The sequence below is a fragment of the Calypte anna genome, chromosome 7 (assembly GCF_003957555.1).
Source record: "Calypte anna isolate BGI_N300 chromosome 7, bCalAnn1_v1.p, whole genome shotgun sequence".
NCBI lineage: Eukaryota > Metazoa > Chordata > Aves > Apodiformes > Trochilidae > Calypte > Calypte anna.
Window position 1 is genome coordinate 16,334,721 of NC_044253.1, and position 26,358 is coordinate 16,361,078.

The 26,358-nt window shown below is 58.1% G+C and overlaps 4 protein-coding genes across 10 annotated transcripts; 2 read left to right on the forward strand and 2 right to left on the reverse strand.

Moving 5' to 3' along the window:
• Positions 1-70: 70 nt before the first annotated feature.
• ATG9A (autophagy related 9A) lies at positions 71-9,967 on the reverse strand. The gene is made up of 14 exons (XM_030454246.1): positions 9,776-9,967; positions 9,412-9,455; positions 8,434-8,498; positions 7,982-8,143; positions 7,737-7,878; positions 6,069-6,817; positions 5,598-5,751; positions 5,191-5,370; positions 4,070-4,315; positions 3,545-3,765; positions 3,081-3,198; positions 2,666-2,888; positions 2,392-2,534; positions 71-2,311 (listed from the first exon to the last, which is right to left on the reverse strand). Exons 1-14 carry the CDS (start codon positions 9,876-9,878, stop codon positions 2,306-2,308), a joined length of 2,556 nt encoding a protein of 851 aa, XP_030310106.1. The 5' UTR covers positions 9,879-9,967; the 3' UTR covers positions 71-2,305.
• Positions 9,968-10,058: 91 nt separating this feature from the next.
• Positions 10,059-17,725, forward strand: ANKZF1 (ankyrin repeat and zinc finger peptidyl tRNA hydrolase 1). Of its 3 annotated transcripts, XM_030454559.1 has the most exons (15): positions 10,059-10,385; positions 11,237-11,346; positions 12,245-12,347; positions 12,732-12,916; positions 13,166-13,281; positions 13,536-13,689; positions 13,915-14,137; positions 14,310-14,411; positions 14,590-14,775; positions 14,881-14,991; positions 15,390-15,663; positions 16,041-16,152; positions 16,272-16,424; positions 16,531-16,601; positions 17,125-17,725. In XM_030454559.1, exons 1-15 carry the CDS (start codon positions 10,259-10,261, stop codon positions 17,243-17,245), a joined length of 2,148 nt encoding a protein of 715 aa, XP_030310419.1. In that variant the 5' UTR covers positions 10,059-10,258; the 3' UTR covers positions 17,246-17,725. The 3 variants fall into 3 exon arrangements, with proteins under 3 accessions (XP_030310419.1, XP_030310417.1, XP_030310418.1); XM_030454557.1 differs by lacking the exon at positions 16,531-16,601 and having other exon boundaries at positions 10,121-10,385; positions 17,125-17,715; XM_030454558.1 differs by lacking the exon at positions 16,531-16,601 and having other exon boundaries at positions 10,121-10,385; positions 14,614-14,775; positions 17,125-17,715.
• A 203-nt stretch (positions 17,726-17,928) lies between these two features.
• GLB1L (galactosidase beta 1 like) lies at positions 17,929-24,036 on the reverse strand. Of its 5 annotated transcripts, XM_008496968.2 has the most exons (17): positions 23,789-24,036; positions 23,260-23,444; positions 22,644-22,816; positions 22,161-22,311; positions 21,864-21,924; positions 21,498-21,592; positions 20,945-21,125; positions 20,802-20,860; positions 20,488-20,609; positions 20,229-20,269; positions 19,832-19,950; positions 19,621-19,695; positions 19,461-19,550; positions 19,218-19,331; positions 18,802-18,933; positions 18,272-18,487; positions 17,929-18,189 (listed from the first exon to the last, which is right to left on the reverse strand). In XM_008496968.2, exons 2-17 carry the CDS (start codon positions 23,380-23,382, stop codon positions 17,971-17,973), a joined length of 1,971 nt encoding a protein of 656 aa, XP_008495190.2. In that variant the 5' UTR covers positions 23,383-23,444; positions 23,789-24,036; the 3' UTR covers positions 17,929-17,970. The 5 variants fall into 5 exon arrangements, with proteins under 5 accessions (XP_008495190.2, XP_030310283.1, XP_030310284.1 ...); XM_030454423.1 differs by lacking the exon at positions 23,789-24,036 and having other exon boundaries at positions 19,218-19,301; positions 23,260-23,511; XM_030454424.1 differs by lacking the exons at positions 19,218-19,331; positions 23,789-24,036 and having other exon boundaries at positions 23,260-23,511.
• A 124-nt stretch (positions 24,037-24,160) lies between these two features.
• STK16 (serine/threonine kinase 16) lies at positions 24,161-26,232 on the forward strand. Its single transcript, XM_030454427.1, is given in 10 exon segments — positions 24,161-24,251; positions 24,918-25,137; positions 25,218-25,351; positions 25,427-25,482; positions 25,485-25,546; positions 25,627-25,722; positions 25,789-25,910; positions 26,005-26,018; positions 26,021-26,095; positions 26,098-26,232. Coding segments are annotated over 10 exon segments (909 nt in total). The 5' UTR covers positions 24,161-24,165; the 3' UTR covers positions 26,142-26,232.
• The last annotated feature ends 126 nt before the right edge of the window (positions 26,233-26,358 follow it).

The window sequence follows — 26,358 nt, forward strand, 5'->3', positions numbered from 1 at the left end:
ATGTCCGGCTTCCTCAGTTCCCCAGGCCCGGTCGGGCCGCCGCAGGTGAAGGGAGACACGGAGGCAGGCAGGGATGACAGAGCCCATCTTTATTAGCCAGCTGTACAGCGAGGGCACGGGGGGGCCAGACTGCGCTCCCTGGGAACCCCCGCACGCCCCGGGGAGAAGATGAGGAAGAGTGTCTTGCCATGCACATGGGACACTGAGGACACAAGCACAACATGCAGCAAGAACACCAGCCTGCTCCTGCCAGGCCTGTCTTTCCTGGAAAGGCCCAGGCTCCCTCTACCCCTGGGCACTGCCAGCCTTTCGCACCTCAGCTTAAGTATCCCCCAGCCCTAGGGAAGCCCACTTCCATGCAGGGCAGCAGCTCAGGGGACAGGGGAAGCCACTGGAAAGCTTGGGTTCCTTGGAAATTTGCATTCAGTTTTCCTTCATGATGCCATGATAGTCCCAAGCCAGAGGTGCTGCAGGGTCATGGTTGCTGTCCTTGAACGCGATGACCCCCTGCCTAGGGGAGTCCTGACCCCACCTCACACTCTGCTCTAGCACACTCTAGTTTAGTCCCTTACAGACCCCAGCGCAGTCACATATCTTCTCTATCCCACCCCATTCCAGCAGGGCACCAAACACCCCCAAAAACGCCTGCCCCTGTTGGGACCTTGCCCCTGCTTGCGCCCTGGCCCTTGGGCGAAGGCACCCCAGCAGCACCAGGAGCAGATAGCTCATCTGCATGTGCACAGCCCGGGAGCGAAGGGCAGAGGACAATAACCGTGGGAGGGGGAGGGCAGAGGGCAATAACCTTGGCAGGGGAAGGTAGGTGGCCCTGGACTCCAGGGATGGCATAGGAGAGCTTGCAGTGCTTGGGGAGGGCATGACAACAGCAAGCAGCCCCTGCCAGAGGCAAAGGGAGGAAGAGAGCAGAAAGCAAAGCCTGGCAAGGGTCAGCTGGGGTACAGACCCTTGCAAGCTGCCACTGGAAGAGAAGGGAACCAGAATGATGAGGGAAGGGTGTTGCTGCACAACCAGGATCCTGATCCAACCCACCACCCCAGGGTTGGGCTGGGATCTACCTCCCCCCTTCTGGGTTTAAAGCATCCTCCCCCTTGACATCCCCACTACCCCCAGGACCAAGCCAGCTGTATGGTATATGGTCTCCACAGCAGCCAAAGCCATGTTAAAAGCGAAAGTATAGTTTCAGGAGAGAAGATGGAGATAGGACCCGCCAGGTGTTAGATGCACTGAAGCTTTTGCTTGGTGAAAAGGAAAGGCCCAATACCACAGAAACGGCCATATCAGGAGGACAGATCTGATGCACCACAACCTGGGTATGGGGACAAGGCCTTTATCATGTCTGGGGGAAGGGAACCAATACACAGAGCACATGATGTTCCGGGTGGTCTCCAAAGGGGCTGCAAACACTCCCAGGACACACAGGGCTTCCCCACCTTGGGGTCTGTTTGGCACTGCAGGAGGGCCCGCTAGCAGCCACAGCTGTCACACAGGGTAGAGGACGCTGCTGCACTAGCCCCAAGGTACAGCACAGAGGCTGCCAGCTGGGAGGGATGTCAGAGACCCAGGACTTCCACCCAACCCAATCCTTCCTTGTGTGCAGGGGATGGGCCAGCTGTTGTGAGAGTTGAAGAGCCCAGACAGAGCTGTTCCCACCAGCTCTAGATCCCACACCAGCAGCAGCTGGGGCCGATCTCTCTGCAGTGTGCTGGGGCAGAGGGGTGGGAGGCTGCCCCACTGCTGTCCTGCTCCAAGCTGAAGGGTGCAACACTGGTCCTGGGCACCCTCCCAAGGGCTGAAGGCAGGGCAGGTATGGTGCTACAGGCTGACCCCCTCAACAGCTCCTGCCTTCGTTTTGCAGGCAGGTCCCAGCTCCATGCAGGCATTTGGAGCTGGTGCCATCTCGCATTCTTTCAAACAGCAGCTGCTGCTGCCACCTCCAAGCCAGTCCACAGCTCCCCACGGCTGGTCCTGTCATGTCAGCTTTCGCAGGCTCTGCAGCACTCCTCTGACACGGACAACACAGATGTGAACACAGACACATGTATGTACTCACACACGCATTCACCCCACAAGAGTCAGAGTGGCATTGACTTGACACACGGCTGGACACAAAGTGCCACCGCAAAGCCGCCGGCCTGGCAGTTTTGTCTCTTCGGTAACTGATGGCAACAAAATGGAGCCCGGGACTATCCTGTCCACTCGGGACGGGAGAAGAATCAGGCTGATGCCACATCCTGCTGCCCAGGCGGCTCCCAGTCTGCAACCCCCACGAGAGCCCCAGTCTACAAGGCTATACCTGCAAGACAGAGAGGGGATGTGGCACCTATCAGGACCTAAGTACACATTTCCTCTCTCAGACACAGCTTTCACCCATACCTTGTGGATCTGTGGTGGAAGCTCATCCTCTGAGCTCTCCTCTGGCACAGGCTCTGGGTGTCTTGCTGACTGCCCGTCCTCAGCCCAGCCTCCTAGAGGGAGGCGGGAGAAGTGTGATGGGGCTCTGTGTACTGTGCCTGGGTCTGCAGGAGAGGCAAGGAGGAAGATCAGCTAACTGGAGCAGTGACAGTCTTCTGGGGCAAGGCAGGCTGCTCGTACCAGTCCATACAGGGCATTGGATACAGGGCTCAGCCCTCTGCCCTGGCTCCCGTACCTGTGATGCCACCATATCGCCGCTGGAAGCCGGTCTGCAGCGTGGCCGTCTCCTCGGCAGGCTGCCGTGGCGAGGAGAAGGGGTAGCTGGCAGAGCGAGGGATGGGGACAGAGGCACCCCGCTGCGTGTCCAGCTCCTCGTGGGTGCTCTCCCCGCTCTCGTCACTCTCTCGACGGTGCCAAGTGTGCCGCTCGGGCTCCAGCTGGGCGTGCTGCTTGTGCAACTGCAGGCCAAAACAGGAGTGAGTCAGCTGTGTGGGAGAGCCCAGACACCCAAGCACACCCACTCCCCAGCACAGCACAAACACACTGCTCTCAGCTCTCACATTGGTACCACAGTCAGTTTGGACAGGGTACACCACTCCTGCCTGCCCTGGCCCGATGCCCCTTGGCTGGTCCAGCTCTGGGCTGCTCACCTCATGCATGTAGAGTGCGTGGAGGCTCATCTCGGTGGAGGCATACTCCGACAGGATCATGCTCTGCATCTGACCCTCCCAGGCACTGCTTCCAGAGCTCACAGTCCTCGCATCAGCACTGCCATGGGACACATAAGCTGTGTTTGCTGCCCAGGTGCCCCCCCCACTGCCCAGCCTCTCCCTGCTCTAATGCCACCCCTGGCCTGGGCAGGATCGGACACTTCATAGCATCTCCTCAGATGCCCGAGGTGATGATCAGCCCTGCCATGGCACTGCCTCTTCCCTACTAGGGATTTCTCATCACAGTGAGACAACGGGACAACACCAGAACCTCAAAACTGTCCTTTGGGGCCAGCCTAAGCCCCTGGGCCTCACTGTGCACCTAGGACAGCAGGATGTCGATTGGACAAGGGTTTAAGGAATCTGAAAGGTGCTGGGCCGCCCCTCTCCAGCCTGCAGCTTACCCCGAGGCTGTCATGGCACTGGCACCCCGAGGCTGCGCTCCCTCTCCATCCCTTCCCGATGTCTGGAAGCCACTGCTAGGCTGCTGGGCAGACTGGAGTGGGGAGAAGGAACGCAGGGCTGAGGCCACTTCGGAGAGATGTCGGGAGGCCTGTCCATCCCGGCCCATGTGGAAGCCCAGTGCCGAGGAACCCACTATGACATTGGCAATCAGGCTGTGAGGCTGCAGAGTTGAGAAGGAGAGAATCACTGTCCTGTGCAGACGTGGAGGGCTGAGGCTGATCCCCACTCAGTGATGCAGAACTGAGGCACTTCAGCCCGCTCAGCCCCGCTCCCACCTCACAGTGCCCCAGGACAGCCTGCTATCTTCTCTGGAAATGCAGCAACAGTCCCAAGTAGTGCTGATCTCTCCCATTTGTATCCCCAGATACAGACCAGGCAAGAGCAAAATTGCCCAGAGGGTCCGATTGTTTGCAAACACTCAGCAAGCAAGAACACCCCAGCACCCCCTGCCCCAGCCTGGGCACCTCCGACTCCGACTGCAGGGACTGGATGGAGCTGAAGAGAGCGTTTTCAGGGAGCACAGCCTGCTGAGCCAGCGCCACACTGCTGTCCCGGTGCACCCGCTCCTTCAGGAAGCCAATGAAGGCCGTGCTCTCGCGGGGCGGCTGCCACTTGGGGTTGGTGATGGCAAAGTGCATGAGGGACAGCTCCGTCTTGCCGTCCTCAGCCTGCTGGTAAATGGAGGCCTCCGTCTTTCCTGCGGACATCCACTGTGGAGCACAGACAGGAAATGAGGGACAGGATCTGCTTTACATCCCTGCCAGGCCTGGGAAACCTGCAATCTGCCTGGGCAGAGAATCCAACAGCTCAGATATGCTGGGTCGCAGCTCCAAACACAGCAGGTGCTATGACAAAAGCCCCACTAATACTACTTCAGCCCTCGCAGCCTGGGAAAGAAGTGACAAGCACAGTGTCCTCCATCTCTGAGCCAGAACATGCATTGTTGTGAGGGAACTGGAGAGACAGGGACTTGTCACAAATTAGAGAGCTGAAAGCCTTGGCTTGCACAATCCAGCCCACAGGAGTGACTACAGTCAACAAATTAACACTTCTTAAAAGCTTCCTGCCACAGTGAGTCCAGCCCCTCCATAGTTCATGGTCCTGTCACTAATAAGTCTTTCCTGACAAGTAGCCTAAACTCCCAGGCACAGGAAATAGAAGGATCTGCTTTCCTGGATTTTACATAACAGGAAATGCTTCCCATCTCTCTGAGACTGCCTCTCTGATGGGCACAAGCAGACCAGCTTCTTTACGTCAGTTCTCAGAGGTCAGGCTTTCTAAATGTTCAAGTATCCCCATTTTTCTCCCCTGAGGACACAGGACTCCTGGCCGTGAAGATAGGCAAGGGCATAAAATACAGAAATCTCAAAGCCTGTTTCACAAAATATCAAGTTAATCACAACTGGGCCACAGAAGCCTTCCGGGGCTGGTGACCTGTATTGGGAGTCACAGATATCCAGCAGAGGCAGGTGGCTGGGCTGGACTGAGGTGCCAGGAGTGGGGAGTTACAGCCTCTCATGCGTGTAAAGGACCAGACATGCTGATGGGGAGCCCAGGTTGCTCTTCTGACACACAAGAGACCTACCGCCGGATGGCCATGCTGGCGCACGTCCATTTGGGCAAAGGAGCAGGTGTCACCCACACCCACCACCTCCACAGTGAAGTTGCGGAAGAAGTCAACGATGTCTAAGGACTTGGGCCGCAGGCAGATGATGAGGATCAGGGGCGTAATGATGGGACTCAGGAGCTCCTCCAGGATGAAGACCTGAGCACAGAGATGATGGACTCAGCACAAGCTTGGGGATGTCAAAAAACCTGCGATCCCAAAGCCAGCCCCCCAGCTCCAGGCTTCCATCTTCTGTGGCAGGGTGTCTCTGAGAAAACTGCCTTGTTCCTCTCTCAGCCTAGAAGCTGCTTGGCTCTACATCAGCTTCTTTCTCCTGCAGGAATGGGGTCAAGTCCCCATCCCAGCCCCATGCAAGCCAAGCTCACCGCTTTGTACTGGAAGAGCTGGGCAAACTCATCCCTGGTCTCATAGCGGTGGGCGTTGCCCTGCCAGTGGTCAGGCATGTAGTGGATGTGAGCCAGGATGACTCGCAGCAGCTGCTCTGGGCAAAACACCAGGTGCTGGTCAGGGATGAAAGACCTGTAGGACAGTACAGGAAAACATCATAGCGTCTCACCTCAGAATTCTCACCAGACAGGATGACTGGTCCATACCACAGCTTTGCCTGCAGCCTTTGTGCACAAGCCAAACCCTCCTACCAACCCAGACCCAACTGCTGCACCCAAGATCACCCCTACCCTCTTCTCCTGCCTGCCCGACTCTCCCCAGCCATGCTCTTCTCTCAGGCAGATTCATGTCCACTTGCAACCAAAGAATATGTTTGCATGGGTGGCTGTCAGCCACTCTGCTTCCCACAGTGCTCTCTGGAGCACGGGGGTAACACAGACCCACCTCACCTGCACACCGTGATGCCCACTCCAAGCAGGGTGACTGTAGTCAGGACATGCTCAACCGCCAGCACATCCTCATCATAGATGGTGAGAGCAATGAGCACAGCCAGGATGGAGCCAGCAAAGAAGGCCACATTCTTGGCCACAATGGTGAGGAGCGGGGAGATAAAGCAGTTCATGTACTTGGATGCTGGCTTGTAGCCCTTGCTGAGCCGCGACTGCAGCTCATGGTCCAGCTCGTTGAAGTGACGGAGGTAACAGCGGCCGTAGAGAGACCAGCAGCGGGCACCCAAGCTGCCTGGCTCCCGCTTCAGGATCTCCGTGTAGCTGAAGAAGGCGTAGAGGATCTGCCAGATGAGAATGAGGGGGCAGAGGAGGAAGTTAGCAATGCCAATCCAGAGGATGCGAGTGCTGAGCTTCTCAGCCAGCTCCAGGCGGTTCCCAGCCCGCTTGTACTCAGCCTTTAGGCTCCATTCATTCTCAAAGAGGGAGCCGGGCCCCCAGAAGAAGATGAGCTCAAAGTTGTACTTGAGCCCACGTGTGTAGAAGACAGTGTCTCCCAGCAGGGGCAAGCGGAAGCGGATGGGCAGCAGTGACTTGTTCACCATGGCCACCATGTAATTCTTGAAGCGGAGGATGCGGTGGTAGATGTCCAGCTCTGTCAGCTCCTTCTTGTGGATGCAGATCTGGTGTTCCTTCTGGATCTGTACAATGCGGGCTTGCACCTCCTGCCAGGTGTAGTAGGGCAAGGTGGACTGGAAGAGGGCAAGCAGCAAGATTAGGGACAGAATGTGTCCAGGGATGGGTTGAACCCACCCAAACAGCAGGCCCAGTGCATGCCTCAGGGTGCTGATGGGGCATATCAGCACCAGGACACAGGGCACCTCCTTGCACCACTTCAGCCTGCAGGAAGCAAACCCCAAATCTTGCCCCGATGCCCTTCACTCCAAGATCAGCACAGCTGATGGTCTCCCAGCCACTCACATGCCAGCCACTTCAGATGCACATACACAGCTCCAGGCTTCTACGGGCCCTCTCAGAGCTGCCATTTGGAGTCAAGAAGGGAAGGGACTTAAGCAGTGTCCCACACAGAGCCTGTGGAAAAGCTGGGGACAAGCCAAGCCTCTGGGCTCACCCCACCTTTCTCAAGACATGGTCTCTCTTCAAAGAATGTGCATGCACTTTTTGATGGTCTCCATCAAAGCAAGGACTCTGGACTAGGATATACGTGCAAGCCTAAAATCCCATCTTTGACACACCAATCTCCAGTGTGTCTTCACCTTCTAGGTAGCTCCACACTTCATTTTCCCCACCCCAGTAAACAGAAATAACATTAGCCACAACCCAGTGCCCTTCATACAAGGATATTTCTGTTGAAAGGCATCACAGAAAAGGCCATCACAGAAGACTAAACATATTGGGTGGCAGATGGCAAAGGTGTGTGCCAGCAGGCAGAGGGGCAGGCTGGGCAGAGAGAGGTTAACACAAAATATATTGTCTGCTGGAGAAGAGGATGAGAGGAGACCTGTGCAGTCATGAAGCACAGGAAGAATGCCTGTTACAAGTCTGTTAGAGAAGCTGGAGAAGCTGCAAGTGAAGGCGAGTTGCTTCTCACCACCCAAATGCCTCCTGCATCCCTTAAGCCCTTATGCAGCCCTTGGCCCAGCTACTTACCATGGGGATTTTGAGGGCATTGATGTAGAAAGAGTGTATCTCCCAGTAGCAGCAAATGTTGTAGATAAATTTAACAAGTCGGTGAATCCAGAAAACCCCAGCTATCACTAGGATGCAGATGAGGAAACTGTTTGCCTGGATTCTGCAAGCAAGAAGAGGCAAGTAGTGGGAGACAGGCCCAGGCAGGCACCCTGAGTACCTGAGAAAGCAAGAGAAGTGGCTAACATGCCCTCCACTACCCCTACCTCGAACTGCAGACATTAGGCGGCAGGAAGGCATCTGGCAGAGTCACCTTAATGGGCTCAGTGGGATGCTGGCTGTGATTTACCGCTTTATTGGCAAAAAGGATGTCATAGTCAACACAGCTGATAAGAAAGGTGGTGAATGCCACCACAAAGATGAACTGCCTGTGGAAAAAAGGGAGCAGGTGTGAGGACATCGCCTTTCTGCCCCCCAGACATGAAGCAGACAGGGTCACAGGGTCATGGAGATGCATCCCCACAGTCACAGTGGCAGGAAAGCTCAAGGTCTCCAGCTCCTTGAAGCAGAATGCAGGCATGGAAAACTCTAAGGAAGGGGAGACAGCACAACTGCACAGGGAACCCTCCTGCCCATCCAGTTGCAAGAGCTCAGCAAATTTCTGTAGTTGTTCCCCAAAAGCTGCCTCAGCCCCAGCAGAGGGGGAAGCTGCACTTACATGAGCTCAAAGATCTCTCCAATGAGCATGCAGGTGAAGCCATTCTTCTGATGCAGGTTATAGACGTGAAAGCTACAGTCAAGGATAAGTCTGGAGACTCATTGCTTCTGTTCCGCTGGCATCTGCAGCTCCCAAGTCAAATCTGCCTCCACCACTAGTGCCTCCACCTCCTACTCCCACTCATCAGCAAGCTGGTTATCTGCTTCAGGGGAACACTCTGTCCCACTAAAGCAGAGTTGGGTTAAGAGGACTTGGATCCATCCAGGCTCCCTTCTTGCCCCACCTAGCACCCAGAGCAGGGGCTGTTCCCAGCACTGAGCAGAAACTCAACTGCCCTCAGGCTGCGCAGGGGAAAGCAGGGCAGGACAATGCAAAGACAAGTAAAAATGCATTCCAGAACCCCAGCACCTATCACCAGTATCCCCTGCTCTTAGGATAGAGCTTAGAGATTAGGATAACTAATATAATTTTATAAGACAAGCAGTCATCCTCTGGGACAAAAAGGGTCACCTGTTAGTTCTCTTCCCCTCATTTGATAATGGTGGTCCTGTGAACTGGTTCACAGGACTGGCTCACCAACCAAAGAGCTTTCTTCTTCCCCTGCTTTCTGGCTCTAAGATTTCTCAGCACCAGGCTGATTACTCCCTTCCTTGCAAGTCTTGATGGTCCCAGGCACGCAGCCAACCCAGTTGACGGTGATGACCCCATCAAAGAACAGGGGAGTGTAACAACACCCAGACCACATGTAATCAAAGGCTTAAATGGGACTGGACAGTCCCACGGGGTTACAAGAGTTACAAGCCCGGACAGTGAGACCCCCACAAGGGCGAGGGACAGCCCAACTGTAAGCTAACTTATGGAACTGCTCCAGGACCTTAAAAACCTTTTCGAACCCAAACGATCCTATGATTCTATGTTTATGGGAGCCCTGGGGACGGTGGAGTGAATCCCACCCCATCCTGCCCTGCAAAAGGATATGCGAGAGAAGAAGAGGTCCAGGTTCTCAATGTGATGCCAGGGAGCTGGAGGAAGAGATGAGCAGGGTGAGGGCCCCCCCGGCACACCCTGCTTTCCTGCCTGCGGGGTACAGCACCCCCTCAGCCCCCACTCCCTGTCCCGGACCCCCGAAGCCCCAGACCGACTCCACAGTCCCCGTTCCGGCTCCCGTCGCCGTCTGGCTGCTCCCTCCCAGCCCCAGCCACCCGGGCACCCCTGGACCTGCCCCCCGAAGCCTGGACACCGCCGATCCCCGAGGCCTCCGCCGCCTCACGCTTCCCCATGCCGCTCCGCTTAGGCTCAGGCCGCCGGCGGCCAGGCCTCAGCCCCCAGTGCCGGTGCTCACACTTGGCGCCTTCGGGAACGTGGACAAGCAGGTCGCCGCCGCCGGGGGGGGACTCCGTGGAGGAGCTCTCCAGGCGCTGGTACTGCGTCTCGAAGTGGGCCATGGCGGGGCACAGCGCCGCCGCCGCCGCCGCCGTCACCGGTCACCGGCCCCCGGCCCCGGCCCAGGCCCCGGGCCCGGCCCGCCCGGCCCCCGCCCCGCGAGTGGCGGCAGCGGCGACCAATGGCAGTGGGGGGCGTGGCGGGAGGACGGCGAATGGGGGGGCGGCGGGGCGGGGCGGGATGAGCCTAGCGGCGGCCTGTAGCTCAGGAGGATGTGGCGTGTGGGCAGCTGAGGGGCGCTTCCGGACCGGGCCGGAACCGGGAGAGAGCGGGCGAGACCCTGGCTGTGCGGGGGCCCGTCGGGTGACCCGTAGGTGGTTCCTGTCGCCCTCAGGCCGTCCAGGTCGCTGAGGCGCTGTCCGTTCCGCCGGCAGCAGGAGCCATGCCGGCCCCGGAGCGCAGGTCGGTTTTCGAGGCCGCTCAGGACCCCGTCCTCCTGCGCGGGCTGACCCTCGTCACCAGCGTGGCTGCGGATGCGTGGAGCGCCGAGCCAGCGCCGATGAAGCACGGTGCGTGGGGTTTGTTTGGCCAAGCTCCTGTCCCCCAACCCCTCCGTCAGCGAGAGGTAACTCGGTCCTCAGCGCAGCTTGGGCGGCTGGCCTGGAATTTGGCCGTGGGAGCTGCCTGGCGTGTGGGTAAATGGGCTTCCCGACTGTCACCCCAGTGTCCCTGAAGCTCCTTCTGAAGCCGCAGGGCTCTGAGTCTTGTTTCAGCAATAGTGCAGCCAGCGGGACCAGGAGATGGTTCCCCTCCAGTCAGCACTGTTGAGGCCACACCTCAAATCCTGGGATCAGTTCTGGGCCCCTCACCACATGAAGGGCAGGGAGGGGCTGGAGCGTGTCCAGGGAAGGTCAACAAAGCTGGTGAAGGGTCTGGAGAACAAGGAGCAGCTGAAGGAGCTGGGGCTATTTGAGAAAAGGAGGCTGAGAAGAGACTTTATTGCTCTCTACACATACCTGAAGGGAGGCTGTAGTTAGGTGGAGGTCAGTTTCTTCTTGTAAATAACAAGTTATAGAACAAGAAGAAGTTGTACCAAGGGAGGTTTAGATTAGATATTGCGAGAAAAACTCTTCAGCTCAGTGCTTGTCAGGCACTGGAAGGGGCTGCCTAGGGAAGTGGTGGTTTCACCATCCCTGGGGGTGTCTGAAAGATGTGTAGGTGTTGAGGGATGTGGTTAGTGGTGGACTTGGCAATGCTGAGTGCTGGGTTAACAGTTGAACTTGGTGATCTCAGAGTTTTTTTCCAAACAAAACAATTCTATGATTTTCTGTGAGTGGGTGTGAAGACAGCCAGGAGACCCCACTCCTTGTGGTGCAGCCTGGGGAGCTCCCTGTGCACAGTCCATCCATTCTTCTTCCAGAGAAACCCACAGTTGCCAGCAGTGAGGAGAAGCTTATTGGGGTCCCTGAGGTTCTGGAGCGGATGTGCTGCTCGACCTGCAGGCAGGTGTTCAGCAGCAGGGAGGAGCAGGTGGGTAAAGCCAAATGGACAGCATGAGGTGGAAGGGCTGGCATGGCTTGTGGGGTCCTGCTACAGAGTCTCAGCCCCAGCATGGTGCAGCCCACTGCTGGCTGCTTCCTGAAGCTCTGCTGACCATGACCTGTTGGGGTCTGGCACTCAGATGGTATACATTATTGCTTAAAATATCATTTACTGGAAGGAAACAGTACACATGGCACAGGCCTGAACCTGTTCAAGATAACTGTTACATGGCTAACTCCTTAATCATAGAATATCACAGACTGGTTTTGGTTGGAAGGGACCATAGAAATCATCTAATTCCAACCCCTCTCCCATGAGCAGGGACACCTCCCACTAGACCAGGTTGCTTACAGCCCCATCCAACCTGGCCTTGAACACTTCAGGAAGGCGGCAACCACAGCTCTGACCAGTATCTCACCACCCTCACAGGAAAGAATTTCTTCCCAATATCTGATTTAAATCTACTCTTCTTCAATATAAACCCATTGCCCCTCGTCCTACCCCTACACGCCTTTGTAAAATGTCCCTCCCCTGCTTATATGTAGCCCCTTCGGGTACTGGAAGATCACTATAAGGTCTCTCTGGAGTAATCTCTTCTCCAGGCTGAACAAGGCCAATTCTTTCAGCCTGTCTTCCAAGGAGAGGTGCTCCAGCCCTCTGATCATCTCTGTGGCCCCCCTCCTGACTCATTCCAACAGCTCTGTGTCCTCTTTACATTTGGAACCCTAGATATGGACACAGTTAATGTACCATAATCTTCCAGTCAGGGTCACTGTATGGTCCCAGTTTCAATTTAGCCCTCAAGTCTGTCACCCCAGGCCTTCTTGTGGGGCTGGTTTCCAAGGACCACCAAGGCCCTGCTGGTTCATGCCTTTTCCCTCCACAGACCGAGCACTACCGTCTCGACTGGCACCGCTTCAACCTGAAGCAGCGACTCCTGGGGCGCAGGACACTGCCAGCAGAAGTGTTTGAGGAGAAAACCCATAGGGGTGAGGAATGGGGCTGCTCTCAGCAAAGCCCAGAGGCTGCCAGCAGTCTTTCTGGGGCTGTTCTGGGAAGAGATGAAGCCCCTGGCTACCTCTGCTAGTTCAGGGTCCTTTTATTCTGGCCTTGTGGGGTGTTTTGGGGGTCCAACACTGCTCCTAAGCCCTGGTGACTTGTTATGGGGAGAGGGGGTGTTCTACCTTAGCTCCTGTCTAGGTATACCTGTGGGTCCAGAGCCCCAGATCCCTATCTCTGCAGCCCCCTTGTAATCTGTAGGACAGGACATTTCTGGGGTTGTGGGCTAGCCCTTGGAGTCACCTGCAAAGTCTGGGGGAGGCTGTTGGATAATCTTTGCCTCACACTAGTGCTTTATTTTCTTTTTCTTGCAGGTGATGTTTCCAGCATCTCAGGGTCTGATTCAGAGAGGTCTGATGCAAGCAGTGAGTCGGAGGTGCTGCCCTCTACCAATGACAGCCCCGGGACCCCCCTGACCTCCCGCTCCCACAAGGTGCTGCTCCGCAATGCGAAGGGACAGCTCATCTGTGCCTACCGCTGCGTGCTGGCCACCAGGAAGGTAAGTCACAGCCCAGCTTGTTGGGAGAGGGTGGCACTGGGGTGCAGACATCTGATGGTCTCCCATGGTGGTAAGAGTGGCTTCTGGTGCCAGCTCAGAGCCCCAGGCTTGTTAGTGGACTGGTTTGTGGCTCCGAGGTGCTCCCAGAAATGTGCTTCTGATGCCAGCAGAAGGGCTAGTCCCTGTCCTGGGGGGCAGCAAGAGGTAACAGTGATCTTATGGATGCTAACATGGGTGCCTGTGGATCAGGGTGGCATTGAAGAGTCAGCAGAGGTGACAGCGTCACTGCAGAGCCTCAGTGCGAGCACATGCTGGGTTGTGCTGATGATGGGCGGTGGGCACTTTGCAGGAGCTGTGTTCCGGGGGTAAGTACATGGATGGGGACAGACCTCGGTTTGGCCCTCTGAACATAGTCAAGTGGGGCTGGGCATTTGATGGCTGTCCCCTCCCTCCTTCTCCCTTGCGGTGCCTATCACACCCTGGGCAGCTCCTAGCTTGAGAGTTGGCTAAGCCTGGTTGTGCTGCAAAAGAAGTACTGGCCTTTAGGGCCTCTGGGCCATTAGCTCATCCTTCTTCTTATGCATGGTGCCCTGTTGCTCATGCCTGCCCCTCTTCACAGCCCCCAAGTGCAGGAGCACAAGACCTTCCACCGCTATACAGTGCGAGCTCGGCGGGGCACAGCCCAGAGCCTTCGGGATGCCCAGACCCCAGGGTCTGCACCCAGGTCAGCTGGAGCCTCCCTGCGGCGTCACAACGAGGCTGTACTGCTCAAGGTGAGGATGCACCACAGCACTGGGCTCTTGGCTGGGAGACATGGTGGTGGATGACTCCCTGAGGTGGTACCACACCGCTGCTGCTGGCCATGGCAGGGGTGTTACCTCTGGAAGTGGGTCAGGGCCCAATTGAGGCTGCTCTGTCCTGGGTATGTCTCTGCTTCAGAGCTACCTGGGTCCACGCAGTGTGCCCAGGACCCCATAGTGCCTCCCCTTCCTCCCCAGGACATTCAGGACCTGCTGGCAGCCTGGGCACAGCATCTGAATGAAGCTCAGCGCATCTTCCTCCGGGCCCCTCGTCACAGCCGTGCACTGCTCTTTGGTGGCAGGAACCCACCTCTTAACCGGGGCGACCCTCGTGTCTGCCATATCCCCATCAGCACCCGTAGGGCCACTCTGCGAGAGGTGCTGCGAGTCCACACTGTTCTGGCCAGTCTCCAGGTGTATGGTGAGTTGGACCAGACCCATTATCTGTGTATCAGAGCAGGTGGCGTGGTCCCTTGTGCATTTAGGGGGTGTTGTCCTATGGGGTAGAAGTGTTAATTTTCCACCCCTCAATCCCTGGAGACATGGGGTTCTCCCTGTCCCCAGGCAATGACAGGAACATTTTTGCTGCCCAGGGAAGGACACGCCACTGGAAGACATCACTGGTTCTCCCCAGAAGGGCTGGCAGAAGAGGCAGCAGAAAGCAGAGATGGATCGTCTGCAGGAGGACACAAGTGGTGAGTTGAGCCATGGAGGGAAACATAACCCTGAGTCAGCAGCTGGGACTGCTGTTATGGCTGAGACTGGCAGCCCTCTGACAGGATATGCAGAATGTGGCCTCATGCTGAGCAGGAGAAGGGCAAGGTGTGCTTGGGAGAGAGCCCTGAGTGATTAATGCTGTTTGTGGGGCCTCAGCCCCTGTCTTATCACACTCCCCAGCTCCAGAGGAGGAAGAGGAGGAGGAACAGGAGGAGGAAAACCCTGCAGGGGAACTGGAGACTGTGGAAGTGACACTGGGGACCTTGGACCTCCGAGAGTTTGAAGTGATGCCCAGGAGAAACCGCAAAAGGAGGAAGAAGAAAGATAAGAAAGTGAGGAAAGGTAAGGGGGAAGGACTGGCAGGGGGCAGTGTAGAAAGGTTTGGGGGAGAGACAGGCAAAGCTGGGGTGCAGACAGGCCCATCCTCACAGTGTGTTCCCTGTGCAGGACCCTGTGCCAAAGAGGTGGAATGCCATGGTACCCAGGGTAGGCAGCCTGGCCTGGAGCTGGTGATGGAGCTGCAGCAAGGGGCTGAGCCCCTCCCCTGGGACAATGGAGGTAAGTAGGGTTGGGAGCCGGGCCAGGTGGATGCCTGTCCATTTGCTGGTGGCTTTGCAGTGGAGTGAAGCATAATTTGTCATTCAGATGCCAGAGCAGCTAGGTGTGGGATGGCTGTAGGGCAGCTCTGAACTGGGTGTGCGGGGAGAACAGGCAGCACCTGGAGAAGTTGGCTGTGTTGTGCGGGCTGGCACAGATGTCATCTCAGGATATGGGCTCAGCTGCTACCAACAGTGCCCAGCAATGCCATGGAATATTGTCATGGACTCTGAAAGTGCTGGAGATTCTGCAGTGCTTAGATCCAGCCAGCAGAAAGTTGCTTTAACTATGCTGTGTCAGACCAGAGTGCCACTTTGTCCAGGGAGCAATCAGACTCCCCTCCTGTTCTTCCCTTACAGGAGACCCTCAGACCCAGCTCCGTGATGCTCTGTTCACCGCCTGCAAAACAGGGGATATGGGGACACTGCAGCACCTCTTGGGTGTGCCAGAGAACGGGGCCCTGCCAAGGGACAGCAAAGAAGGGGATGGTGCACAGCCCCTGGATATGCCTCATTCCTTGCTCAACCAGCCTGTCAATGAGCGTGGCTGCACCCTGCTCCATGTGGCAGCACGGGCAGGGAAGGCTGAGGCTGTGTGCCTGCTGCTGGAGGCAGGGGCAGACCCTGCCCTCAGGTATGGCTTCAGGGCACCCAGTGGTTCAGCAGCACAGCCCCTTCTGGGAGCCCAGCAGCTCACTCCTCTCTCAACCATGGGGTACAGATGCCAGCCTTGTCCTGGGACAACCAGGGTTGATGTCTATTGATTGGGATGTCTGGATTTGTTATGGGAGGCCTAGGACCCGATCCACCATTCTCCCTGCCTGCAGGGAGGATACAAGAAGAGGAGGACATGGGGGATTCTGGTGTAGGGATCAGCAACTTTCCCCTCTTTGGCTGCAATAACCTGGCTTGTAGTACGCATTGCACATCTCTGGGGAGCTGCTGAGCTCACAGCCCAGTGGGACATGGGCAGTAAGATGGCTGGGTGAGTTGATCTTCCTTGTCTTGCAGAGATGGGCAAGAGAGGACCCCTTACTGCGTCTCTGTTGACAAACTGACCCGAAACGCCTTCCGCAAGTTCATGGTGGACCATCCAGACAAGTATGACTACAACCGTGCCAAGGTGGGTGCCTGCCCTCTGCCCTCACCCTCTTGGGGTGGAGAGATCCCAGAGTGAAGGCTCGCCCACTCGTACTGCAGCCCCTGGCTCAGTGGGAGATGTTGACTGCCCTCTGCCCCCAGGTGCCAGGACCCCTGACCCAGGAGATGGAGGCCAAGAAGCTGGAGAAGAAGCGGGCACAGAAGGCCCAGAGGAAGCAGCGGGAGGAGTGCCAGCGCTGGGAGCAGGAGCAGGGAGAGAAGCAGCGGTTTGCAGCCCTGTCTGACAGTGAGAAGGTGAGGCCCTGCCTGGGGAAGAAGATACAGCCCAGCTCCCAACATGGGCTCTGGGCACATCAGGTCCCAGGGGCTGGGGAGACTGAGCTGTCTGTCTGCTCCCCAGAGGGCCCTGGCTGCTGAGCGGAGGCTGGCTGCACAGCTGCAAGATGCTGGCACAGCTCTTGCCAACATCAGGTACCAAACCCAGCAGCATGGCTCCCTCCACACTCTCCACGTGAGCACAGCTGTTCCCTGCCCTTCTTGCTCCAGTTCTTGTTTCCAATCTAAAGCTATTCCTGGCCACCCGATTCCCAGCAGTATTTGTCTCAAAGCTTTCTCGCTCCCTTCCCCTAGCCCCTGAAATATTTTGGAAAGGACAACTTGGTCTACTTGCAGCCAGATCTATGGCAAGCCAATCCTCCAGCCACTTCTGTGCCCCTGACCCTGTATCCTGTGTCCCTTCCCTGTTGCCTCCCCATAGGCTGTGGGCAGCCAGCCCTTGTGGGGCCACATTCCCCCATGCTCAGCCTGCCTTGAGGTTCCTTGCCCCAGACAGCATTGCCTCCTGGGTGCATGGCCTGACCAGGCTGCTGGATGAGCTCTGTAGGACCAGAGGGTCCCCAGCTCCATTACACTGCTGCTGTCTGATATCACAGCCCAGGCAGAGAATCCCCTTCTAACGCTCTTTGCTCAGGGCCATCTCTGCTCTTTCCTGCAGCCGCTGCTGGAATTGTGGAGAGTCCCTGCAGGGCCGGGTCCCTTTCCATTACCTCGACTTCTCCTTCTGCTCCACGGCCTGCCTACAAACCCACCGCCGGGCCCGGGCCAGCCACACCTAAGGCTGGAGACAGCTGCCACCTGCCAAGGACCGATGTGGTGGAGACACACTGCACAGCAAGGGAGAGCTTGTGGAGCAGTGTGGTCAGAGGGACTAAGCTGGCCATGTTCATCTTGGGGGCAGCTCTGTCAAGGCTCAGGGTGAGAATGTCTCTCTGAGTCGTAACTCTGGAGACATTACAACCACGAGGTCCCTGTGTACCAGTGTGAGGGACTGTGCCTGCTCCATGCCCCAACTCCAGCTGTGGGGGGTCTTGCTGTAGGCTTTTCTCATGGCTACCTCAAAGGCCCATGGCAGTGGGACAGATCCCAACATACCTGCAGCCCTGAACTACCTGTAGCTGTGCCCATGGGCACTGTCTGGGCTGTGCTTTGCCCTATTCTCTCCTGGTTGCTGTTAGTGTCTCAGCCATATCATGTTAGCAACTACCTCCTCTGCCTGCATGTCAATAAAGAGGTGCCTTGAACCCCTAGGCACTGGGGTATCAGCATGAGCACTGGAACTATATGGGATTAGCATAGAAATGAAGCTCAATTCTGAGCCCCTTCCTCCGTAGCACAGACCCTGCCTGGCCTCAGAAGAGGTCAGAAGCTCTGGATGTCCATCCTGGAAGATATGCACCTTCCCCAGCCCCCTGCAGCCCCTCCAGTGGCCCCTGTGCTTCACCAGCCCTCTGCCCTCCACAGCTGCAGTGAGAGGTGATGCTGGTGCTCGGCAGCCTTGTGTTTATTTTGTGGCCATGGTGCTGTGGTTGAGAGTCCTGTTGAAAAGAGGTTTGTCTAGGAAAAGCAGGAAGGGGGCAGGGGATGCCCCCTCCAGCTCCAGCACTGTGATGTTGTTGGGGCGGTCAACATGAAGCACTGAGCTGGGCACAAAGAGTGTCTGCTGGGGCCCACGGCTGGGCCAGTACCGGCCCAGGTTGAAGCCATTTATCCACAGCTGGCCCTAGAAGATGGAGACAGGTCTGAGCTGTCAGGATGGACCCCATGTCCATCCTCACCCCCTCTACAGCTACACACTGCATTACCTTGCTCCAACCTGGGAACTTCACAAAGGTGTCCCAGGCAATGCCAGGGGTCTCAAAGGTCCCAGTGTAGAAGGCTGGCCCTGCTGTGCCCCCATTGCTTGATTGGGGCTGGGCAGCGTGGGGCCAACCCTGCTTTATGGCAGTGTCTATGGCCAGGGGGTAGATCAACCAGTTGCTGAGAAGGCTGGAGCCCAAGGAGATGTTCCCCAGCATGCCCTGAGATGAAGCAGAAGAGAAAATGAGGCAGCAGGGTGTGCCTTGGTCAGAAGGATGCCCCCTTGCAGCAATGAAGATGGGATCCTCTGTAAGGCTGCACTACCCTGGCAGCATAACTGGGAAAGAGTAGTGCAGATCTCACAGCTTTACTTGGCCTGGCAGGTCTGCCAGGGGATGGTGAGATTAAGCATGGAGTAGGTCTAGGGGTGGCCATGCAGTGGCTGTGGTCTGTCCCTACTGTCAGGAGAGGTGGCCTTCGGCCATTCAGGTGTCCAGGCCATTCCCTCCAGACCCCCAGAGCCCCCTTCCCTCACCTTGAAGTCACTGATGTTGGCCCCGAAGCTGATCCTGCCCATGTTTTCCAGGAGTACATCCAGGGTGTCCCCTGCCCTGCCTGTCACACGCAGTGTTGTCAGTCCGTCCCGCTCCAGCGTCCCTTGGTACTCCTGCAGCCACAGGGTGAGCACTGCCACCCAGTGCCCCAGTCCCAGCTCCCCAAATGCTGCTAGCAGCCTGCCAGCATCCCACTGCCTGCCCCCCACCCCCGAGCCAGCCCAGTGCTGCCTTCTGCCTCCAAAAGGGGCAAATTCAAACCAGAAGGCTACCCCACAAGGGATCAATGTGACCCTGTCTGTCCCCAAGGCCCTGCCATGGCATGGCCTCACTGCTAGCAGGTCCCACTGCCCTCACAAGCACCAGGACAGGGACAGGCATGCTCCCTCAGCCTGACCTGCTGCAGCATCACATAGCCACGGTCGCAAATGCTGTGAGGAGGAGACCCCAGTGTGGTAGGGTCCGGGACGTCCCATGGCAGCTGTGTGCGGTACAACACAAAGCCATGGGCCTGCAGGACACAGTGGAGTTGAACAGAATGGGAAACAGGGCTGTAGACAAGCTCCCTTCCTCCACCCTGGGGCCAGAGAAGGGCAGTCAAGCCTAGAGGTAGTGCCTCCCACTGTGCCCAGTCCCTCACCTGCTTTATGGCCTCAAAGGTGAGTGGGAACTGGCTCTGGATCGCCCCAGAGGGGCACAGCACATCCAAGACACTCAGGAGGTCAGCATACTGCAAAGAGAAGGGTGGGTGTGGGGCAGTGCCAGGCAGGGGCAGCACAGCCCTTCGGGCAGGCACTCACCTTCTTCAGGGCCACCCGGCCATAGGAGTACTTAGGGGTGGCAGGTGGCATCGGACCAACTGGCAGGGGCTGGAACTGAACAGCAAACAGTCAGCTACCCTCTGGGGCAAGCAGGGAGATTGTCCCCTGGTCCGTCAGGTCCTTCTGCTTCCCCCTCTGGTGCTGGCAGCAGCACCCAGTACTGTCCCCCTGCTGCTGCCAGGCTCAGCACCTTGCTGATGACTGTGCGGATGGCAAACAGCTTCTCAGTGGGGTCTCCTGCCTCCGAGAGAGGGGCATCATAGTCATAGCTGGTGGTCACTGGTTTGTACTGGTCCTTGAAGTCAGCACCTGGCAGACAAGGTGATAGGAGCTGGTGGAAGGGGCTCTGGCAGAGCCCAGGGTATGGAATCCAGCCCCAGGCGGGCTGCCAGTGGTGGAGCTCATGACCCAGAACAGGGATAAAAGGAGTCCCCGGTGAGAAACAATCTTGTGCTCAGAGTCCCTTGGCTATGTGTCAGCCTCTCCGTGGGACAGAACCCAAGTCTGAAGCAGGCTCCTCAGAGATGGCCATGGAAAGTGCCCAGCCTGCAGTGTGTCCCCCTTCCCCAGGGCAGGGCCCTACTCACCACTCCAGTAGGCAAAGTTTGTTCCTCCATGAAACATATACCTATGGGACACACCAGAAAACCCTGTCAGCAACCCTACAGACCTGGCAGGCACTCACCCTGCTGTCCCCTCTCTGCTACACCCATGGTTCCAGCCCTGCCTGCCTCCCCTTGCTCACACCCCATAGGATGAGGGTGAGCAGCAATGCCCACTCCAATGCTGGAAGAGGAGAAGGCATCACTTCCCCCAGGCTGTGCCCCATGCCAGCTGACTACTTGCATGTTGACGTTGGCTCCCATCTGCAGCATGTCCTCCAGCCCTTGGGCCACCTGTGCTGAGCTGGTGCTGGCATGTACCTCCCCCCAGTAGTCCAGCCAGCCTGTGTAGTACTCAGAATTCACCTAGGGGAGAAAGGGACTGTCACCTGCCCAGTGCTGGGGCTCCTGGCACCCTTCTGCCAGCCTCATCATGCCTGCTCACCTGCAGCCTGGCACTGGCACCCTTTTTTACCTTGCCTCCTGCCCCCCAGGTCTCTCTGCCTCCCCAAAGCCACCGTGGGTTATTTATCCCCCCAGTGCCCACACCAAGCTCACCAGGGGACCCTTTGGCTCGACCTGGCGCTGAGCACCAAACGACTCAGTGATATTGGAGCCTGCAGAGGTGGAGGGAGGGAAGTTGAAGAAAGATGGAGCTGTGATCACCCACCCATCCCTCTCCTCCTCCCCCATAGGGGTACCTGGCCCAAAGTCGATGGTGGCATAGAGCCCCTGCAGCGTGCCACAGCGCAGCTCCTCTGCCTGTGTGCTGTCAGTGGTGAAGAGCAGCACCTCACTCCCCAGCAGTGCCCTGAAGGAGCCCAGAAGGTGCTGCAGGTACTCATAGTCACAGGCGTAGTAGCTCCCGTATTCGTTCTCCACCTGAGAGCAGGACAGAGGCCGGCACTCAGCATGCACACAGCAGGTCTGCAGCCCGATCCTGCCAAGCACTGGGACAAGCACAGTTTCCCTCTTCTCTCCTGACATCATGAGCTGTCATGACAGCCCCCAGGTGCAGCTCAGGACTGACCTTGCAGCCCCATTATGACCCTCAGCTCTGCCCTTGTCCCTCAAACCATAACAGGTACCCCAGAGTCCCAGCCCTTGAATTTAAGCCCAGGTCCAGTGGTGAGGAGGGATTTATCTAAGAGCTGTGATGGATGGAGGCATGGTGTGGGGGTACAGGTGGCTTTTTGGGGCACATACAAAAGTGATCCAGAGCAGGGCAGGGGGCCAGATCCCACAGCACCCTACCTGCACACTGATGATGTTCCCCCCATACTGGTATAGGCGTGGCTTGATCTTGGGTAACAGGACATGGAGCCAGGAGTCCACAGCTGCCAGGTATGCTGGGGATAGAGAGAGGAACTCACCTGGCTGCAGTGCTCACCCTATCCCACCTGCAGCCAGCCCTGCCAGGAGGAGCATGGACCAGACGGGCAGAGGCAAGCATCATGGGGAAGCAGAGGTGCAGGACCAGCTATGGTACTCCCAAAAGATTAAGAAGGGGATGGGATAGCTCAAGCAGCAGGGTTGGCAGGTGTGTGGAAAGAGATCAGTGTGCTAGGACTGGCACCAGGCTGTAAGGACATTGTAGCCAGTGCCTGTGCCGAGGCTCACCGGGGTCAGAGGAGCGCAGGATGATGTCTGGTTTCCACAGCAGCCAGGCAGGCAGGCCACCCTGGAGAAACACCCACAGCCAAAAGAAAGGCAGAGAAACTGGTCAGCAGCCTAGGCTGGCACATGGCCAAAGCTAGGCCAGGGCAATGCTAATTCTCAGCTTCTACCCCATGGAGCAGCAGCCCGGGCATGGCTAGCATGGCACCAGGATCATCATGCCAGCCAGAAGGTCCAACCCTGCTGTATCCTTCTCAGGCCACCATGACCTCTGTCCCAGGTCTGGGTGCTGGGGCTCACCATCTCCCACTCTGCACAGATGTAGGGTCCCGGCCGCAGGATCACCAGAAGCCCCAGCTCAGCTGTCAGGTCCAAGAAGGCTTCCACATCCCGGTCCCCAGCAAAATCATAAACACCTGGCAGTGGCTCATGGTAGTTCCAGGGGATGTAGCTGGGGTGAGAGGGGAGATCAGCATCTTACGGGCTAAAGGCACTCTGGCATGATAGGAAACCATCCCACAGGCTGGTCCCCCTGCTCTTGGGAACTAGCCTCCAGCCTGGGATGAAGATGGCAACTGGGATTGGACTGGGACCAGCCCAAGCTTATATTTGTGCCTGGCAGGGGTGTCCTGGGGGTTACAGTCAGCCCAGTGCAAGAGCTGGTCCCCCCTCCCTGTGATCACACAACACCCCTGCCTTTGTCCCTATTCCAGGTACCCCAGAGACCCTGAGGGGCTGTGGTGGCATGGCCTGTGCACCCAGGGCTGCCCCTGCATCGCTTACACCTGCACAGCACTGAGCCCACTCATGTACATCTTCAGGAGCCGGTCCCTCCAGGCGGGGCGTGGGACGCGGGCATAGTGGATGCTGCCCGAGATGTAGCGGAAAGGGGCACCATCCTTGCGGAAGCAATCCTTCTCATAATCCAGCTGGAAGGAGCGTGCTGGCGGGGAGGCCTGCAGGAGTGGGACAACACTGGGGGGCTGCAGACTGTCCCCAAGCCCATCTGCCCCCTCCCACAGTCCCTGGAGGGGACCCTTTCTCGGTGCAGGGACGAGACGGGTATCACATTTTCCCAGGAGAGGAGGAAGGATAAGCAGGGCAGCCATTTGCAGTGCCTGATGGGTCCCCTCCCTGCCGCTAATTAAAAACCCTGCGGCTGAGCTGGCGGCATCATTCTGGGGGACGGGAGCTGCAGGGGAGGAGTGCTGGGAGGGCAGGCAGGGATCTGGGAGCGTAAGTGGGACACTGGGGCGGGCCACGGGCTGCTGCAGAAGGGAGCCATGGCAAGAAGAGCAGGGACACAGGGGAGGAAAAGAGGAAGACACGGCAGACCCCGGAGCCGTCCCACCGGAAGCGCCGCGCGCTTGTCTCAACCTTTCCACCCGTGTTTGCTAACCTGCGTGAGCAGGACCCCCGCTACCAGCAGCAGGGCCAGAGCTGGCAGCCCCATCCTCGCCGGGCGCTCCGCAGGTCCGCGGTAGGGAACGAACTGGAACGTGGACACCACCACCACCACCATCACATGATCCTTCTCGGCCAGCACAGGCCGAGGTCCTACGTGCGGGCAGCTGAGCAGCACAGCTGTGGGGGACCATGGGATAAGGGGACGGGCTGCTCTGCCCCACCCGTGCCTGTGTCAGCCCCCACTTCCCGCCTCATGGCCCACCCAGCACGGGCTGCAAGCAGCGCCCCACCCCCTGAGCCAACTCCAGCCAGTGGACACATCCCCAGTGCCCCCGGGCACCCCGGTTGGTTTCACACGTGGAGAGAAACCTCATAGAAGTATCACCACCAGACAAAACGTCTTCGAAGAATCCGAGCCCACTTGTTTCATCAGAGGGGTGGTGATGGGACACCCCGGTTATTACTCCGGGAGGGGGGGGCTGGTGCTCTGGTGCTGCTGTCTGAAAGAATGGACAACGTACCCGGAACGAGTGCTAGAGCTGGTGACAGAGGGGGTGATGCCCTCAGGGACGAGCCCTGCTGGGGTGGCCTCGCCAGCTCTGTCCCCTGCCCAGGCTCGGGGCTCGGGTCACCGGGGAGCGGCGGGGCTGCGGGATGCCACTACCGCTACCACCGCCACTGCTCGCAGCAGGGGACGGGGGGATGCCACCGCACTCCGCCCCGGACACAATGCGGGGCAGGATCGCCACTTCCTCACTCCGCTCCTCCCATCCACTCGCTCCAGAGGAGCCAAACCCCCGGGGCGGCACCGGGAAGGCTGCAGCGCCCCGCCCAGGGGGTGACGCATCGGGTGACGCAATGGGTGACGCGCGGCGGCGGGCTATGACGTAGGCGGGCGATGGGGCAGGCGCTGTGCCTCTGCTCCCGCGGCACCGTCAGCCTGGGGGGCGTGCGGTACCTCCTGCTGCACCGCCTGGCAGAGGGGTGCGCACAGCGGGGGGCAGGGGGCTCGGGAGGGGGTTCCGCGGGCACGGGCTGCTGCTTCGGTGTAGGGGGTGCTCGGCACGGGGGGTGCTTGGGCATGGGGCGGGGATGCTTGGGCCTGGTGGGTGCTCGGGTATATGGGGTGCTTGGGCATAGGGGTGTGGTCGTGTCCGCTGGAGATGCTCGGGCTTTGGGGACATGGATGGAAGTGTTTGTGCGTAGGGGTTTTGCTTTTTGGGCACAGGATAATACTCGGGATGATGCTCGGACTTGGGGTGATGCTCTGGTATAGGGGATGTTCGAGCATGAGTAGGATATTTGTGCATGGGGGTGATGCTTAGCCATGGATGGGTGCTAGTGGCATGCTTGGGTGTAGTGGAGAGATGCTTGAGCATATAGGGAGGAGATGAGCATGCTTGCTGGCAGAGGTCAGGCAAACACAGGAGTGGGTGCTTGAATCCACAGGAATAAGGATGATTGGGCCGGTGGGGTTATCCATGCAGAGAGGAGATGCTTTGGGTGCCTGGCAGGTACCCTCAAGGTGGGAGGAACATGTATGGCTGGGAGGTTACCATGGAGGCTGGTGCAGACACCTGCTTACAGCTGAGGCTGGCCACAGGGTCCTGATTTGGACACCCAGCCCATGCCGCACTTGGATCCTTGCAGGGGCTTCAGCTACGTGGACCTGGTGGAGGGGCTGAGGGATGGGCGCTTCTATGCCCTGAAACGCATCCTGTGCCATGACAAGGAGGACCGCCAGGCTGCCCTGCATGAGGTGGAGATGCACGGTCTCTTTGACCACCCAAACATCCTACGCCTGGTGGCCCACTGCATGGTGGAGAAGGGCACCAAACATGAAGCCTGGCTTCTCCTGCCCTATGTGAAGGTGAGAGGGAACTCCCCTGGATGCCCCCACCCCCTTGCTGACAGGAGAGGCAGCGGTGACCAGCTGCTTGCATTTGCTAGGGGGGGACCCTCTGGAGTGAGGTGCAAGCACTGCGAGAGAAAGGGACCTTCATGTCAGAGCAGCGGATCCTTCTCATCCTCCATGGCATCTGCCGTGGGTTGCAGGCTATACACAGCAAGGGCTACGCACACAGGTGGGTGTCCAGCAGGCCTGGCTGCAGGGGCAGGCAAGGGGCCCAGCAGATGTTTAGTCATTCCCATCCCCACAGGGATCTCAAGCCCACCAATGTACTGCTGGATGAGGATGACCGGCCCATGCTGATGGACTTGGCTCCATGAACAAAGCTCACATAGAAGTTAACAGCTCTCGGAAGGCCATGGCCGTGCAGGTGGGTGCCCTGAGACATCACCTCACTATCCCATCCCTACCTCAAGCCCTTTATCTCCACCCTCACCCTCCTCTCTGCAGGACTGGGCTGCCCAGCGCTGCACAATCTCCTACCGTGCCCCAGAGCTCTTCACGGTGCCGAGCCAGTGTGTCATAGACGAGCGCACAGACATCTGGGTAAGGACCTACCCCCCCTGCCCTTGTCCCTCACCATGGGGCTGCCCTGACCCCATCACACTCTAGTCCTTAGGCTGTGTGCTCTACTGCATGATGTTTGGGGAAGGTCCCTACGATGCCATCTTCCAGAAGGGTGACAGCGTGGCTCTGGCAGTGCAGAACCCCATTGTGGTGCCTCCCACAGCCAGGTGAGGGGCTGAGGAGGGAAACCCGGCTCCCAGGCAGCTGCCTGCACTGCACACAGGGACACTGGGCAGATGCCCCTCACCATCTTTCCTCCAGGTACTCGGCTGCCCTGCAGAGCTGCTCTCCTCCATGATGACACTGAACCCCCAGGAGCGACCCAGCATAGATGACATCCTCCACCAGCTGGAGGGCTGCAGCCGACACCAGCAGGCCAGGACACCACACAGATCTGAGCCCATCCCACCCTGCAGAAGTGATGGGCCCCCAAAGCTGAGCCAGAGGAAAAGCAGCCAACCTCATCCCTGCTGCCCCACGGAGCCCTTGTAGAGGGGGGATTGCTGCATGGGGGAGAGCTGCTGCTCTGTGCTGGAGGTGTGTTGAATTTGGAGTGGTCTCTGCTCTGGGTGCTGCTGCCTGGGACTTGTTCTGTGCCCCAGGGCTGTGGATGTG